Raw genomic sequence first — 16,247 nt, 5'->3', positions numbered from 1 at the left:
AGACAGTGGCGCCCCATGTACGCCTCGTCTATACCTGCTGAGCTGTACTGGAAAAGATGTATATATTTTAACAAAGACCTTGCATCTACCGAGAAAAGTGGCGGTGGTCCCTGCCATGGCTCCTTGAATAACTGCACATTCTGCACAACCTAAGGCACATGAACCCCCTCCTCGACCTCTCCCTCAGCGCCTCGCTTTCCCAAGTCCCCAAAGCACTCAGGGACTCTAATCCTAGGGGCCCCCAGGACGGTCCCTGGTTAGAGGCTTTGGGACAGCCCTTCCATTGTGAACTGCCCCCCCCCACCACACACACTGCCTTCAAGGAGCCTTGGAAGGGGGACTACACCCCCAGAGTGTGCCTCAGGTGTGGGGGGCAGTGAGCTCTGCCTCTGACACCGCAAAACTCCCAGGCTGAGGGAGATATATATATGAATTTCCAGCTAGGATATATGGGAGATATGGGGGTCTTTGAGGAGAGGACGCCACGCGGGAGGCCCCTTCTCATCTCTCAGGGGGGCCAGGCAACACTGGGGGTTTGGTCTCAGGAGGGAACCTCAATGCAGAGGTCCCGGGGGCCGTGCTGGGGGAGAGAAGATAGAGGAGGGGGAAGGGACAAAGTTTGAAAGTGCCCTTCCAACTCCTCCAGGGAATGTTTCCATGGGGGCCCCATGGACAAGGGAGGGGTAGGGGCGTGGGGGGGCTGGTGGCAGGGTGACTCCCGAGAGGTGACTAGACCCCGGGGGAGCGACCCCTCCCCCCTGTCCCGGCTGGGCCCGGCTGGGAGTCGCCCAGCTCCAGGCAGTGTGTGTTAGTTGGGGTCACTTTCCGGCTGCTCCACTGGGCTGGGGGGCCCCGCAGCGGGCCGGGAGTGGGGTAAGCGATAGCCCCAGGAGAGAGCTTTGCTACGGGGGGTTTCCCTCAGCGGGGTTCCCCAGCCCCGCAGAGCCAGACCCCCGCAAAGGGGAAATGTGCCAGCACACCAGTGGTCCTCGGCGCCGTTTGGGGCGCGTGGCGGGCGCGGGGAGCGGCTGCCGGGTCGGCGGGCCGCCCAGCAAGGAAGCCCAGGGAACCAGGTAGCGGCCCCGGGCGGCGGCAGGGAGCAAGAAGGCTGGGATCGGGGGGAAAGGTCGGATTTGCTAGGCGGAAGAAACACAGATGGCGGCGGCGCGGCGCCATTCTGGGCCGGGAGCAGGCAGCCAGCAGCCCTGTCCTCACCGCGGTCCGCCCGCCGCCGCTAAATACCCGGATGCGCCGCCCGAGCGCCAGACGCGGAGCTGGGAAAAAGGAGGCAGAGGAGGCGGAGGCAGAAGCAGAAGCGGAGGCAAAGGCAGAGCCAGGCGCTGAGACCGAACGACATACCGGCGGGGTTGGGTCACGCAGAGCCGGTCCAGCAAGCCCTCCCGCCACCCGAGCCGGGGAGGAGAAAGAGCGATTCCTCCTCGCCCGCATCCCGGGAGTCGGACTCCGGACTGGCTCGGTAGTCAGGGGCCCAAGAGCAGGTCCTCAGGCAGGCTTCGCTCAGCCTCCGACGAGGGCTGGCCCTTTGGAAAGCGTTTTCAACAACCAGACCCGGCAGACTACCATGACCGAGAACTCCACGTCCACTCCTGCGGCCAAGCCTAAAAGGGCCAAGGCCTCCAAGAAGTCCACAGACCACCCCAAATATTCAGACATGATCGTGGCTGCCATCCAGGCGGAGAAGAACCGTGCTGGGTCCTCCCGCCAGTCCATCCAGAAGTATATCAAGAGCCACTACAAGGTGGGTGAGAACGCCGACTCGCAGATCAAGTTGTCCATCAAGCGTCTGGTCACCACTGGTGTCCTCAAGCAGACCAAAGGGGTAGGTGCCTCGGGGTCCTTTCGGCTGGCCAAGAGCGATGAGCCCAAGAAGTCAGTGGCCATCAAGAAAACCAAGAAGGAAGTCAAGAAGGTGGCCACTCCAAAGAAGGCAGCCAAGCCCAAGAAGGCTGCAGCCTCCAAAGCCCCAAGCAAGAAACCCAAACCCACCCCAGTCAAGAAGGCCAAGAAGAAGCCGGCTGCCACGCCCAGGAAAACCAAAAAACCCAAGACTGTCAAAGCCAAGCCAGTCAAGGTATCCAAGCCCAAGAAGGCCAAATCGGTGAAGCCCAAAGCAAAATCCAGTGCCAAGAGGGCAGGCAAGAAGTGACAATGAAGCCTTTTCTTGTGGACACTCCTTCCTATTTTCTGTAAATACTTTTTTCCTTTTTCTCTCTTGATTCTCATCTGCATCCCTTTGCCCCCTTTTATTCTGACTTAAAAAAGAGACAGAATTTGGATTCCTCAGAAATTACAGAATAATTCGTTTTTCCTTAACCAGTTGTGCAAGGACAGCAACAATCTCACCTCTGTAATGATGAGAATGTACTTATATTTTGTTTTGTTATTAATCTACTTACGGGTTAGGGATTTTGGTGGGTTTGTGTGTTTCGTTAGATGGTTTGTTTTCTACGAAGATGGGGGAGGAGAGAACAAGCAAAGCAGTTTGTTCTGGCGAGATGAGAGTGAGCCCAGGAATTGTGAAGTTAGTAGGAGTATCTTTAAGGCCAGCAAGCTTCAAGTTGGGCATCCCTTGTGGGTTTCAGAACCTTTGGCGGAGAGGAGAGAGGTGGCAGCAGCTAGCCGGCAAAGGAAGGAGGTGGAAAAAACGTCTTGGGGCTGACTTCCATCTCCCACTGGTGAGCACAGGGGGTCCAAACCCAGTTTCCTTCTCACCTGTTAGTCTGCCCTTGTGGCCTCTCTGTTGTCTTGGGGAAGGGGTTGGGGGCGGGGGAGGCAAAGTGACAGCTGGTTGGAGAAGCTGTAGCTTCGCCCAGTCAGCTAGGACTTAGCCATTGGGGGACTCTTTATGGCTTCAGCTAAGTCTCTTATTAACCGGGAGTGGAAACTTTGGGGGAAGGGTGGGGAGTGTCAGCCAAGTGCCTCAGTGTGCCCTGTTGAAACTTGGGTTTTTCCACGCAGTTGGTGGATTGCGTCCCAGGAAGACTTTATTTTCCTTTGGTTTTTTGCTTCTGTACAAGCGGTGGCTTTGCTTGGTCTGGTGAGGCTCCAGTCCCACCAACAGCCACTTAACCTCCTGACCCCTTTTTACTTATGAGTGTCTTTTATAAGTAGTTGTAGTTGGGGAGGGGAGTGGGCGGGGAGTGGACAGTAAGACATACTGCAGTCAATTTTGAATTTGCTAAGTAGCTTTACAGAGCTAGATCTGTGTGCATGTGTATATATACACACACACACATATACACACATATCTAGGATTAGTACTTACGTTTCACACCCGGGAGCTGGGAGAAAAAACCTGTACAGTTGTCTTTCTCTTAATTTTAATTACATATGAAAATCGCGCACTTGCGCGTCCCCACCCCCTTTTTCTTTTTTTTAAACAAGTGTTATTTGTGCCGGGAAAAATTTGCTGTCTTTGTAATTTTAAAAAAATAAAATTGGAAAAGGAAAAAAACCTGACTGGTGTATTTTTTCCTTACTTTTAAGACCGCAGCAGAATGCGGAGCGGTCACGTGGGCGGGCACTGGGGACCCTGGGGCCTTTCCACCTGAGAGTGGGGGAGGGCTCCAAGAGCTGGACAGAAACGGGGGATCTTCGGGCTGGAAGGAGCAGAACGTTCCTCGGCCTGCTTCTACACTCCTGCCTGCGGGGTCCAGAAAGCACCCCGTTTCCTTCTGAGAGGTGGGTGTGTGGAAATGCGCTGGAGAGTCTGGTGGGCTGGGCCCTGACGCGACTTCCTTCGCCGCCGGACCTCGCCAGTCTCAACTTACAAGTCAATCCACCTCGTCCCTGGCGGATCCCGCCGGGCCCCGCCCTCCCGTGCCGGGCCCGCCTCTCGCTCCGATTGGCTGCCGGGGCCCGGCCCCCGGCCACATGACCCGGCCGCGACGCGCCGGGCACTCCCGCGGGCAGGCGCGCTGGGCGAGCAGGGCGCAATGTGGGCTGGTGGCGTCTGGCGTGCTGCGCTCTCCGGAGGCCCCCGCGGCCGCCGCGCGCAGTCAGCGCTGGCCCAGCTGCGAGGCATCCTGGAGGCGGAGCTGGAAGGGATCCACGGGGCGGGCACCTGGAAGAGTGAGCGGGTCATCACATCCCGTCAGGGGCCGCGCATCCACGTGGACGGTGTCTCCGGAGGTAACTCCCCCTCCCGGGAGTCGTTGGACCTGGCCGGGTGTTCCAGGGCCCTTCCTGGGCATGCGCTCGAATGCAGGTCCTGGAGACCTGGGGTGGTGGGTGGGTGACACCTGCGCACAACTACTGGTCCCCTTTGCCATCTCTCTGGCAGGCTTTATGGCTTCCCAGTGTTAAGTGTAAGCTAGTTAAACCCGTTTCGACGGAGGGGGTGATGTGTCCTTGAGCACCTTTTTGGTTCAGAGGCATGGCTGGACCTAGACCCAGCCCCAGGAGAACGTGAGAAAAAGAGAGAGACACCCAGCTGGCTCCTACTGTGCAGCTTCAAGGGAGGGTGGTTGGAAGGCGACAGAAGAAACCCCACGTTACTTGAGCGGCTGCTTTGTGAAGGCCTCTCCTAATTGCTGCACGTGGACTCCTGGACTCCTGCTAACGTCTAAACGCAGGAATGACTAATTCCATTTTACAGACAGAGAAGTTGAAATCCAGATTGTAAAGTGAAATCCAGTTGTAAAGTGGCTTGCCCCAAATCCCCCAGCTAGCTGCAGGCAGAGCTGGGATATTAAAGCTGCAACATAGCCTAACTCACCAGAGAGGCCAACTTCCTGACCAAAGTCACAGTGAGCAAGGGGCCCCAGGGCTGCCATAGAAATCACATGGCCCTGCCAGGTCTCCCTGCTTTCATTCTAACCGGCAGTCCCTGCCCCTCTTACTTGTGTTGAGCCGTAGCTGAGTGCTGGTTATCAACAGGCTCCTGAGCCTGCCTTCTCTCCAGGAAGGAGGCTGGAATCTTCTGTGCTGTTGTACTCATTTGCAAAGTGGAGGTCCCATGGAATCCCTCTCCCCCAGGGGAAGCTTGGAACAGGCCAAAAGATGGGAAATTAGAACACTTAAGTTATCATCCTGTTTTTGCCTTTGTCAAGAAGTGTGAACCTTCTCCTCCTCCTTAGTCAGCTGTGTTCACTTTGGGCTTTAAAATTCTGAGACTAGGGTCTCAGAGGCACCCCACTTTGGAGATGCAATTCTGTACCAGATGGCAAAGTATTATAAACTGTGTAGTTCAAAGACTGCAGTGGGCATCTGATCCAGCCCCCTTTACCCACAAGGAAACCAAGGCCCACATGAGGGGCCATGGTGGTCTTCAGGAACAGGAGAAGCCTGTGAGGAAAGGCTGCATTCCCCATTGGGTAGAAAGTGATTTAAAGGCCAAGTTTAAACTTACCATCCTTCAAGGTGCAGCGCTGATACTCCCTCTCAGGTAGCTGTTGGATTCATTGCCTCCTGGGGACTCTCGGCTCCCCATCCTGGCCTTTGCCTCAGAATGGATCATACTGTGTGGATGTTGCCTTCTTAAGGGTGAATCTAGGTTCATTTCCTCTCTGAACCATTTCCCGTTCAGGAATCCTTAACTTCTGTGCCAACAACTACCTGGGCTTGAGCAGCCACCCTGAGGTGATCCAGGCAGGTCTGCAGGCTCTGGAGGAGTTTGGAGCTGGCCTTAGCTCTGTCCGCTTCATCTGTGGGACCCAGGTATACAGTGGGCATCGGGGGGCGGGGAAACTGACCCCAGCTGCCTGCTTCTGATGTCAGCAGGGCTGGTTTAGCCAGCTCAGCTCATCCCAAGGCTCTAGGCCCACTGGTAGCCCAGAGCTGTCCAACAGAAAAGCTGGGGAAAGGCCTCTGTTTTGCTGAGAAGCCTGGGGCAAGAAACTACCTTTTTCCCACCTGCAGGACAGATTCCTCACACCTGTCCCTCTACAGGGAAAGAAAAGTAGAGGACAAGGATTGAATGGAGAGTCCTGGAGCTGTTCTGCCAGGCTTAGTTTCCAGTGCTGTCTTAATTATTGAGTCTGTTGGCATGGGCAAGAGTCCTAACCTCTCTTTGACTCAATTCCTTCACTGGTAAAATGCGGATGATAGTACTTAATAGGATCATTATAAATTAAAGAGTTAATACATGTAAGAAATGCTTAGAACACTACCTGGTACATAGTAGCACTCAATAAATATTTACTATTATTTTGCAAATGTTATAAAATAAACTTATATAAACATGAAACTTATATAGTGCTTACTATGTGCCAGGTACTCTTTTTAACCACATTGTTAAGTGTTAACTCATTAATCCTTATAAAAATCCTAAGTGATAGGTGCTATTCTTATTCCTGTTGTTGAGATGAGGCCACTGAGGCCCCGAGAGGTTAAGGGACTTGCCCAGAGGTACACAGTTTGTCATAGTGGGATTTGAACATAGTAGCTTGGCTCAATAGTCCCTGCTCCTGACTACTTGTGATTGTTATTACCTGTCCTCTCAGAAAGATGCAGGTGAGATGAATATCAGAAGCAGAACTCCTGACTCCCATCCAGGCACTTTCCAACAAAACCATCACCTAGACCAAACAACTTTCAATCTTAGAAATAGAAGCCCAGATGTGCCCAGAGTTACTTATGTAATCCTTTTCTTCACCCTTAGGCAACTAAAAAAGGCGCTAAGTTTGATATTAGGAAGATACATCTTCCTTCCCCATCAGTACCCATAATTCCATCATTAGATGCCCATTACAAAATGAAGATCCGCCTGGGAAGGGAGACGGAGCAAGTCCCTACCTCCTCAGTGGGCACTATCTGCCAGACTCCAGTCGGCTCTGGGGCAGCCTGTCTGGTACAGAAAGATGGGAGAGGCTGAGGCTGCAGGCCTTCTGGATTGGGTCTGTTTGTGGCCCTCTAAGCCTCTGTCCTCTAGGACTTGTCCCCGGTGGCCCCACAGGCATTAACACCTGTCTCACTCACTTCATCAGAGCATCCACAAGAATCTAGAAGCAAAGTTAGCCCGCTTCCACCAGCGGGAGGACGCCATCCTCTATGCCAGCTGTTTTGATGCCAACGCCGGCCTCTTTGAGGTATAGTGGGGCTGTGGGCAGGAGTTAGTGGGGCTGGCTAGGCTGCGCAAGGTTCGAGGGTGGGCAGTCAGGAGAACCTGGCAGGATGCCGCTGCCGTGCCTAGGGGCTCCAGAGCCCATTTCTTATGGAGGTCAAGGTTGGGTGGTCCAGGAGGAATCCTGGGGCTTGCAAGAAGCCCAGCTTCCAGAGCATTGTGTGAGCAACCTACATCAGCCGGAGGGCTGGGAGTGGCAGGTGCCTGGCACTCACCAAACATGTTCTTACCCGCTCTAGTGAGGTAAGAGCAGGGCCCTGGTCCAGCTCAGTACTGGGGCACTGGAGACCCAAATCAAGGCAGAGGAATGCCCTGGATGGCACTAAAATTTTGACTTAGGGAGAGTCACAGGGGAAGGTGAACCCCAAAGTGGGTGGGTGATGGCTTCACTCTAACTCCCCCCTCTAGGCCCTGCTGACCCCTGAGGACGCAGTCCTGTCAGACGAGCTGAACCATGCCTCCATCATCGACGGCATCCGTCTGTGCAAGGCCCACAAGTACCGCTATCGCCACCTGGACATGGCTGACCTAGAAGCCAAGCTTCAGGAGGCTCAGGTGAGCCAAGGCCCGCGGGTCCCAGGGCAAGCCCTGGGCTTACCGTCGGCCTCCCGCTGGCAAAGAAAAAAAGCTTGGAGACATTTCCTCCACACTCACAGATCAAAAGCCTGAAAGTTTGAAACAGCTAAGATTTGAACCCAGATCACTCAGACCCAAAGCTGTATTACATTACACCATGCTGCCTTGACTTTAAGCCAGCACCTGCTGTGGGGCAGGGCCCTGCTAGGCATAAACTGGGGTGGGCCTGGGGATGGAACCTTACCCAGCAGAGTGAGACCTGAGACCACCCTCACTGCCCGGGCTGAGTGTGGGGATGGTGAGCCTGAGAAAGGCACAAGTGAGAGAGGACACCCCAGATAACAGTGGCTATGAGCCCACCTCTGTGCTGGTCATGGGGAAAGGTGAGCTCTCAGAGCCCCAGGTAGCACAATGGACAGGTAGTTTGACCCAACTCAACTCATGACACTGCCCACTACCCGCTCATGTCTACTCTGTAGAAGCATCGGCTGCGCCTGGTGGCGACCGATGGAGCGTTTTCCATGGATGGTGACATCGCACCCCTGCAAGAGATCTGCCACCTCGCCTCTCAATATGGTGCCCTGGTCTTTGTGGATGAATGCCATGCCACAGGCTTCCTGGGGCCCACAGGACGGTGGGAGCACTTGGCACCTAAAGCCTGGGGTGGGGCTTCTGAGGGTGGATGAGAAACTGAGAGGCCAGCCCCCAGCCTGACCTATGACCCCTGGGCACTCAGGGAGTCAGTGGCAGTAGTGATGGCTTTCTTTGCAGGGGCACGGATGAGCTTCTGGGTGTGATGGACCAGGTCACCATCATCAACTCTACCCTGGGGAAAGCACTGGGTGGAGCAGCAGGTGCCTGCTGGGTCATGTCCCTGGGGTCCCCTTACCTACATGCAAGGCGCTGGAGGTGTCATGGGGAGGGCAGGTGTGGGGCTGCAAAGAGGGCAACATGGACCATACTCAGGTGGGCCTTGGGCGAGGCACTGGCTCCTGAACCCTGACCGACGCCTGACTGACCCCTCCTCCCACCACCACCTTTCCCCTTGTTCTCAGGGGGCTACACAACAGGGCCCGGACCCCTGGTGTCCCTGCTACGACAGCGTGCCCGGCCCTACCTCTTCTCCAACAGTCTGCCACCTGCTGTTGTTGGCTGTGCTTCCAAGGCCCTGGACCTGCTCATGGAGAGCAATGCCATCGTCCAGTCTATGGCTGCCAAGACCCAGCGGTGCGGGTCCTAACTGGGTTGGGGCAGGCCCGGGTGGGGGACAATGTCAGAGCTGCCCTGTGTGCCTATCCAGGCCCATAGACAGCTCCATGCCCACAGGGTCTGCCTCTACTTACCCACTTTGCTCTTCTCTCTGTCTCTGACTCTTCCTTCGTGCTCCAGTGTCTCCCTCTTGTCAATACTATCGTCCTGCCTCCTTTTTTCTTCTGCCTGGCCCCATCTGCCTCTTGGGATCTATAACTCTCTGTTGGTTCCTTTTGCAGACTTGAACACAGATCTTAGGCCTTGGGCCCATCAGGAGCTGGTGTGAATGCTCTGTGGCCCCCTAGTGACCTGTGACACTCGGCTTGTGCCCACAGATTCCGCAGTAAGATGCAGGCTGCTGGCTTCACCATCTCGGGAGCCAATCACCCCATCTGCCCTGTGATGCTGGGTGATGCCCGGCTGGCCTCTTGCATGGCGGATGACATGCTAAAGAGAGGTAAGGGCATGTGGATGAGAGAACGGGGGGGGGGGGGGACGGTGTCCTAAGAAGAAAAGAGAGGGAGTCCCCTTGACTGTGAATACTCCCCCTTTCTCCCACCCTGTACCTCTCTTAAACATGCTGCCCAACCTCGAAAACCCCAGGCCATGAGGTAGGTCCAAGTCTGAGACCGTAGGCAGCTCCCTTGCCCTCTGTGCACCTCAGGAAAGTAGGAGCTGTGTGTCATGTCCCCAAAGTCTGTCTGGCTCTGGCACGCCCTTGCTCTCTACCCTCCAGGCATCTTTGTCATCGGGTTTAGCTACCCAGTGGTCCCCAAGGGCAAGGCTCGGATCCGGGTACAGATCTCAGCAGTACACAGTGAAGAAGACATCGACCGCTGCGTGGAAGCCTTCGTGGAAGTGGGGCGGCTGCACGGGGCACTGCCCTGAGCTGTGGCTAGGGACAAGCAGCGCCAAGGGCCACCTGCCATCACAGAGACAAAAGAGGTCTTTGACCAGTCCAGACCAGAAGCTCTAAGCCCTGAACCAGAGTCCTAGGGCCAGGTGGGGACGAGGCCTGTGCGCATGGCTGTGAGTACAAGGAACAAGCATGAAAACTGGCCGTCATGCTTTGGTCTGTTTTATTCTCTCCGAGGAGGCCCAGCCCTGTTGAAGAATCAGGCAGACACTCAGGCTCTTGGGGCAGACTCCTGAGGACTGGGTCTCCCAGAGCTGACCTCCTCCCCCAAATTAAATGGGACCCAGGCATCTGGGAGTTGGCAGGGGCCACTGTTTGGCTCAGCTGGAGTCCGTGTTGCTGTGAAGACCAGCTAAGAACCAGCCTACAGGCCCTTTCCCCTGCCACCCACCTGCTACTCTGCAGCCCCCACGTCTAGCCTTGGTGAACCACCGCCTCCGATCCCCCATAGCTGCCCAGGTGGAGACAGCTAGCTGGAGCTGGGTGCCCAAACCCATGTTTGGGAGGAGAGGCAGAGGATTCAGGCCCCAAAGAAAAGAATGTGGATCATGAGTGGGGAAGACCCTGACAGTCGAACCCTGTGTTCTAGCCCACTTTGCTGCCTGACTCTGGCACTGGGGAAGCCCCAAGCCTGTGTTGCTTCAGCCCCCACACCCCACCCACTCCCAGGATGAGATCTAGGACCCTTCCATCTCGCTCATTCCAAGGCTACGGCCTGGTGGTCAGCCGCCAGGGGGCGCGGCGAGCTCAGATCCCGGCCGCCGCCGCTGGCTCGCCCCGCCCCGGCCCGGTCCCCACCCTCCCCGGGGCCTTGGACAGCGGCTGTCTGGGCGGCCAGCTGGCGGGGCCAGGAGGATAATTTGCTGCTGCCAAGGCCCCATTCTCCCTTTCTTCTCACTACAGCTGGCCTCTCCCCTGGTCCTACAGGCACTGCGTGTGTGTGGCTGAGGGGGCGGGGGTGTCTCCTTGCTCAGCGCTCTGGGTACCGGTGCGGATGGGGCTGGGGAGTGGGTTCTGAGTCATCGCAGTTCCAACCTCGGGCGTGGTGTAGCCTTGGGAAGCCCGTTGTTTGCTTGGGGCAGAAGGTGAAAAGCCCTCTATCATTAAGGACAGGAAACCAGACCTACGTCTCTGTGTCCTGCTCCTCCTGCTGGCCGCCCCTTTGCCCTGACATCTTGGGACGGACGGTCTGGGCGGCTCCAGCTCAGTCCTGCGGGACCTCAAAGCTGGGATTGTAGGAATCCTAGCTTGCGACCCGGAGGAGCTTGGGCCTGGGTCCCAGAGCCTGGGGGGGAGGGGTGGCCACATCAGCAGTAGGAACATTTGCACACCTGGAGGCAGCCCCCGACTCAACCAGCAGTGCGGCCTTCGGCTTCATGTGTGGTCAGCGCAGGCGGCAGATTATGCCGGAAGAGCAGCCACGGGTCGACGTGTCCCGGTCGGTGTGGCGAACCCAGCAGGGCCACGCCGACATGAGGTGGCACAAGGTGAGGCCCCACCAACCAGCGGGGAAGAACTCGCCCTGTATCCTGCGGCAGCACCAGCTGCCGCCCCGCGACCTCCAGGGCCAGCACGCGCAGCAGCCGCTCGGGGCGCACGTGTTTCAGCTTGGGTGCGTCCTCTAGTCACCCGACGCCTGCGACCAGCTATAGAGCTGTGCTTGGTCCAAGGGCCGGCACGGATTAGCCACAAGTCTGTCCTGCGGAGCCAGGGGCTCTGGGACTCACTCCTAGGGCGCGCCGTCCACGTCCTCTTGAGTCAGGCACCGTGTTCAAGGCTGCGGCCGCCTGGAGCAGCAGTAGGAGGAGGGAAGAGGGTGGCACGCTGAGGCTTGAGCCATGATGGCGCGCCCGTCCAGCCTGCCCCATGGCCATGCTCTCTCTGATCACCTCCATCTTCCCTCCTTCCTTCACTCCACTTCTGCTCTCCTATGAGCTGGGCTTGCTGCTGCTGGGAGCTCTTTGCCCTAGTACTGCCCAAGCCTGGGCGAGGAGGGGCCTTGCAGGCGCAGGGTGCTTCCAAGGGGCAGAAAGACAAAGTGTCATTGATCTCTCAGGGGCTTTCCAGCCAGTTCCACGGTTCAGGCATGCACATTTGTACAGGCTTCTGGGAGTCTAACGGTGCATTACTTTCAGGCAAGGTGGTTGTGGATCTCTGTCAATAGCTCTCAAATCCCACCACACTGAGTCTAGAATCTTACAATTCTGCTGTTCAGTGATCATCGGATTTTATAATTCTGATTCCTCAATTCAACTCTGTTGGATCTGAATTTAGGATTGAAGAGTCCAGATCAGATTCCTAAGAGTTTCAATTCCGTGAGTCTCTGCTTCTAAAAATTTGAGGATTCTCTGAATCTGGGGTGGTTGACATCGGGCTGGGTGACAATCCCAGGGACCTTCAAGGATCTCATTCTAAAGCCTCTTGCCCAGCTTCTCAGGCCTTGAATGCAAGTCCTGGCTCCAACTGTGCCCCCACCCTATTTTCTCTTTCCCTTCACAGGCTCCCCTTTGAGATGCTTCCTCACCCCCAGCTTCTAAAAAGACAGACACTGATTCCCTGACACCTCTTTTCTCCCTTCCTTAACTCATTGCAGACTGCCTTTTGCCCTCCCTACACTTGTTCAGTTTTCTAACAGTCTCCATGATGCTAAATCCAGTGCACCTCACTCCCCAGGTGCTAGCCTCCTTAACCCTCTGGAAGCATCTGGCCATGTGGGTTCTGCCTGAACTCCATGACTGAATCGCACAGCCATTCACTAGGACTTATTAGCCTCTTTGCCTGGACAAGAGGCTCCTAGCAGGTCACTCACCAAATCTCTCCCCTTCTATCCATCCTTTTCACTCCAGGACATAATAAACTTGTACAGGTCACCTCCCTGCTCTAGAACCTTCACTAGCTCCCTGCTGCCCTCAGGCTGAAGCTAGACTCTTTGGGCAGGTACATAAACCATCTGGTCACCAGCTGGACTCAGCCCCTGGAAAGAGCTTAGGGAAGGACATGGGTATCTGAGGACTTGCAAGGCCTGAGGGGAGGGGTTCTGTAGAAGGGGGACTCATGTCCTGGTTTCCCAGCCTAAGAAACCCCATTCAAGACTAGGAATCCTTTTTAAACGTGGGTTGGAGCCCTGCTCAGAGTCTCAAGGGAAAGGATATGGGGTGGAGTCACCAGACAGTGCCACAGCAGGTGGGAGTGCCCGGAGTGGGCTGGGCCCTGGCCACAGAGGGGTTAACTACAAAGCGATCTCAGAGAGTGAGATCAATGGGTTACTCACTGCAGAAAGAGAGAAAGAGGCAGCAGCAACGCAGAAGGCAGAGAAGAGACAGGCAGAAGAGCATGCCACCCGAGGAAATCAGGAACTGATGAGGAGGTGCTCAGTGGCTACTCCAGAGGGAGTGCCCAACTCCCGCTCAGCAGAGGGGGCCAGAGGAGACGAAGTGCCTTAAAGGCGAAGAGGGAGAAGTAGGAAGCAGCCCTGTACCTGCACGGAGGCACCAAAGGGCAGCAGCTGAGCCGGGAGGCAGCCCCAGCCTGGCCGTTCCATCCAGGATCAAGCAGAGTCCAGTGCCCAGGGTTGAGGTGGGTGTTGCCCATCCTGAGCTTTGGGGGCCTGCTGCATGCCGGGTGCTGGGGTGGGGGCAGATATTGTTTTTCTTCCTTCCTCTCTGTCTCCCCCCACCCCAATTTGTCATATCACGGCAGCAATCCCAGGCATGCCAGAGGATCCACAGGTAGTAGGCGATGTGGGTTGTGGGGTGGGCCAGGGGTAAGAATGGCCACGGTGTGCACAAATGCACACATACGCACACACATGTAGGCTCAGAGGCACCACCTGTTACAGCCGTTCAGATGAGCACTCTAGGCTAGAAGTCAGGATACCAGAGTGGCAACAGCCCAGATCTGCCATTCAAAGTATGATTATTACCCCCCCATGTACCCTCTCTGGGCCCCAATTTCCCCATGTGCAAAAAGGGTTCAGTGATCTATATGGTCTTCCCAGCTTTGCCATTTGGTCATCTCACTAGACTGGACATTCCAATGACCTGGGATGCCACCCATGTTTTGCTAAAGCTACAACTTGTAGCTAGAGAAAGTCCTGAACCCATGTCCAAGTGCTGAGCTACGTGCTGAGCTTCAGATTCCCATTGAAAAGTAAGGAAAATATACTAGCTCCTGGGGTTGGAGCTGCCCCTCCCCCCCACCTGCCATGTCTTCACCCTGCTCTGCCTGTGTCTTCACCTGCCTCATGGTTGAAGGTGAGGTGTCCACTAACTGCCTAAGCACCCCTCCATGCCCTGGATGAGAGGTATGTTCCCTAGGAAACTGAGGAACGCCCCCCAACACCAGCGTGACTGTGCTAGGGGCTTGTTCACACAGTGGGTCTCAGTGATGACTTTTGGCTCTGCTTTCCCCTCCCCCATCCCCCATGAGCTTCCAGCCCAGGACACCTGGACAGACTCAGGCTGGTGGAGCTAGACCCCTGGGTCAAGTGGCCAGAGCTGGGGGCCCCTGCCTGAGGACTCCAGCTTTTCTTCCCCAGGTGCCTGTCTGATGGGGAGATGGCTGATGCCCAGAACATTTCGCTGGACAACCCGGGGAGTGTGGGGGCTGTGGCAGTGCCTGTGGTCTTTGCCCTAATCTTCCTGCTGGGCACAGTGGGCAATGGGCTGGTGCTGGCTGTGCTGCTGCAGCCCGGCCCCAGTGCCTGGCAGGAGCCAGGCAGCACCACGGATCTGTTCATCCTCAACCTGGCTGTGGCCGACCTCTGCTTCATCCTGTGCTGCGTGCCCTTCCAGGCTGCCATCTACACCCTGGACGCCTGGCTCTTTGGGGCCCTTGTCTGTAAGGCTGTGCACCTGCTCATCTACCTCACCATGTACGCCAGCAGTTTCACGCTGGCTGCCGTCTCAGTGGACAGGTGCGCTGTGTCTAGGGCCTGGCTGGGGAGGGAAGACCTGAAAAGATTGTCATTGGCCTTAGGAAGGAGAGAATGGGGGACCAAAAAGGGAAGTGGGAGGGAGGGAAGGAAGGAAAGCTCTCTGGCCCCCTGCAAGTAGCCTCTGGGCACCTGCAGGGCATGCCTGCTCTCCCCCCACCTGCACTGAGTTTCCAGAGGACATCTCTGTGTCTCAAGTGTCAGCACAGGCCTGGTAGGTGCTCTGTAAGTGTGAAATGAATAGCTAAAGAAACACACAAATGCATTCATCAGTTATTATATAATTGCCCACGCCTGGCCCAGGTTATGCTCACGCCTTCCTCCATGGCATGAAACTTGGGGCCAGTTCCAAGCTCACTCCCTAGCTGATGACCTTGGGCAAGTCACTTCTCTCTAGGCTTCATTTGACTGGTATGTATAATAATTCCATAAATAACACCTAACAGCGATTCATCCCTAGCTGGGTGGCAGGCACTGATCTAAGCCCTTTGCTTAAGTGTTCACACGCTTAATACAACAGCCCCCGTTGTTCAGAGGAGGGAACCAGGGCCCCCTGGGGCCACAGGTCCACCAGTCCCCAGCTCTGGGCGCCGAAGGGGGTCCCTGCGGGAGGGCGCCCGCCCGCCGCGCTGACTCGGCGCCCCACCCGCAGGTACCTGGCCGTGCGGCACCCGCTGCGCTCGCGGGCCCTGCGCACGCCGCGTAACGCCCGCGCCGCCGTGGGCCTCGTGTGGCTGCTGGCGGCGCTGTTCTCGGCGCCCTACCTCAGCTACTACGGCACGGTGCGCTACGGCGCGCTCGAGCTCTGCGTGCCCGCCTGGGAGGACGCGCGCCGCCGCGCCCTCGACGTGGCCACCTTCGCCGCCGGCTACCTGCTGCCCGTGGCCGTGGTGAGCCTGGCCTACGGGCGCACGCTGCGCTTCCTGTGGGCCGCCGTGGGCCCCGCGGGCGCGGCGGCGGCCGAGGCGCGGCGACGGGCCACGGGCCGCGCGGGGCGCGCCATGCTGGCGGTGGCCGCGCTCTACGCCCTCTGCTGGGGCCCGCACCACGCGCTCATCCTCTGCTTCTGGTACGGCCGCTTCGCCTTCAGCCCGGCCACCTACGCCTGCCGCCTCGCCTCGCACTGCCTGGCCTACGCCAACTCCTGCCTCAACCCGCTCGTCTACGCGCTCGCCTCGCGCCACTTCCGCGCGCGCTTTCGCCGCCTGTGGCCCTGCGGCCGCCGCCGCCGCCACCGCACCCGCTGCCCGCCGGGCGCCCGTCGCGCCCTCAGGCGCGTCCACCCCGCGTCCTCGGGCCCAGGCGGCTGCACCCTCGGGGACGCCCGGCCTCGCGAGAGGCTGCCGGCCCGCGGCGGCTGGGGCGGTGAGCCCAGGGAGGGGCCCGCCCACAGCGGAGAGGCTGGGTGAGCCCTGCCTGCCTGAGGACCGCAATAAACCTTGCTCTCCTGGACTCTGCCGGTGTCCGTCTGTCTGTCTGTCCCCTTC

General features: G+C 57.3%; 4 protein-coding genes across 4 annotated transcripts in view; all 4 read left to right on the top strand.

Annotated features, from left to right (window-relative positions):
* The window catches only part of EIF3L (eukaryotic translation initiation factor 3 subunit L), a 115,474-nt gene that overhangs the window by 31,325 nt on the left and 67,902 nt on the right, over positions 1-16,247 (top strand). The window lies entirely within an intron of this gene.
* On the top strand, positions 1,182-3,475 carry H1-0 (H1.0 linker histone). The gene has a single exon (XM_012741925.2). It carries the CDS (start codon positions 1,247-1,249, stop codon positions 2,165-2,167), a length of 921 nt encoding a protein of 306 aa, XP_012597379.2. The 5' UTR covers positions 1,182-1,246; the 3' UTR covers positions 2,168-3,475.
* GCAT (glycine C-acetyltransferase) lies at positions 3,903-9,971 on the top strand. The gene is made up of 9 exons (XM_012741826.2): positions 3,903-4,152; positions 5,549-5,679; positions 6,948-7,049; positions 7,493-7,639; positions 8,140-8,294; positions 8,432-8,514; positions 8,716-8,887; positions 9,247-9,368; positions 9,648-9,971. Exons 1-9 carry the CDS (start codon positions 3,957-3,959, stop codon positions 9,797-9,799), a joined length of 1,260 nt encoding a protein of 419 aa, XP_012597280.1. The 5' UTR covers positions 3,903-3,956; the 3' UTR covers positions 9,800-9,971.
* On the top strand, positions 13,783-16,204 carry GALR3 (galanin receptor 3). Its single transcript, XM_012741650.3, has 2 exons — positions 13,783-14,742; positions 15,413-16,204. The coding sequence occupies exons 1-2, from the start codon at positions 14,384-14,386 to the stop codon at positions 16,167-16,169; spliced, it is 1,116 nt and encodes a 371-aa protein (XP_012597104.3). The 5' UTR covers positions 13,783-14,383; the 3' UTR covers positions 16,170-16,204.

Source organism: Microcebus murinus, chromosome 10 (genome assembly GCF_040939455.1).
Source record: "Microcebus murinus isolate Inina chromosome 10, M.murinus_Inina_mat1.0, whole genome shotgun sequence".
NCBI classification, from domain to species: domain Eukaryota; kingdom Metazoa; phylum Chordata; class Mammalia; order Primates; family Cheirogaleidae; genus Microcebus; species Microcebus murinus.
This window is presented reverse-complemented; position numbering and strand designations above follow the sequence as displayed.

Excerpts from the sequence above, each read along its gene's own strand:
- H1-0 (XM_012741925.2), top strand. The coding sequence starts at position 1,247 with ATGCGCCGCCCGAGCGCCAGACGCGGAGCTGGGAAAAAGGAGGCAGAG.
- GCAT (XM_012741826.2), top strand. The coding sequence starts at position 3,957 with ATGTGGGCTGGTGGCGTCTGGCGTGCTGCGCTCTCCGGAGGCCCCCGC. Across the intron at positions 7,050-7,492 it reads CCAACGCCGGCCTCTTTGAG|GCCCTGCTGACCCCTGAGGA; the intron begins GTATAGTGGGGC and ends TCCCCCCTCTAG. Across the intron at positions 8,295-8,431 it reads TTCCTGGGGCCCACAGGACG|GGGCACGGATGAGCTTCTGG; the intron begins GTGGGAGCACTT and ends CTTTCTTTGCAG.
- GALR3 (XM_012741650.3), top strand. The coding sequence starts at position 14,384 with ATGGCTGATGCCCAGAACATTTCGCTGGACAACCCGGGGAGTGTGGGG. Across the intron at positions 14,743-15,412 it reads GCTGCCGTCTCAGTGGACAG|GTACCTGGCCGTGCGGCACC; the intron begins GTGCGCTGTGTC and ends CCCCACCCGCAG.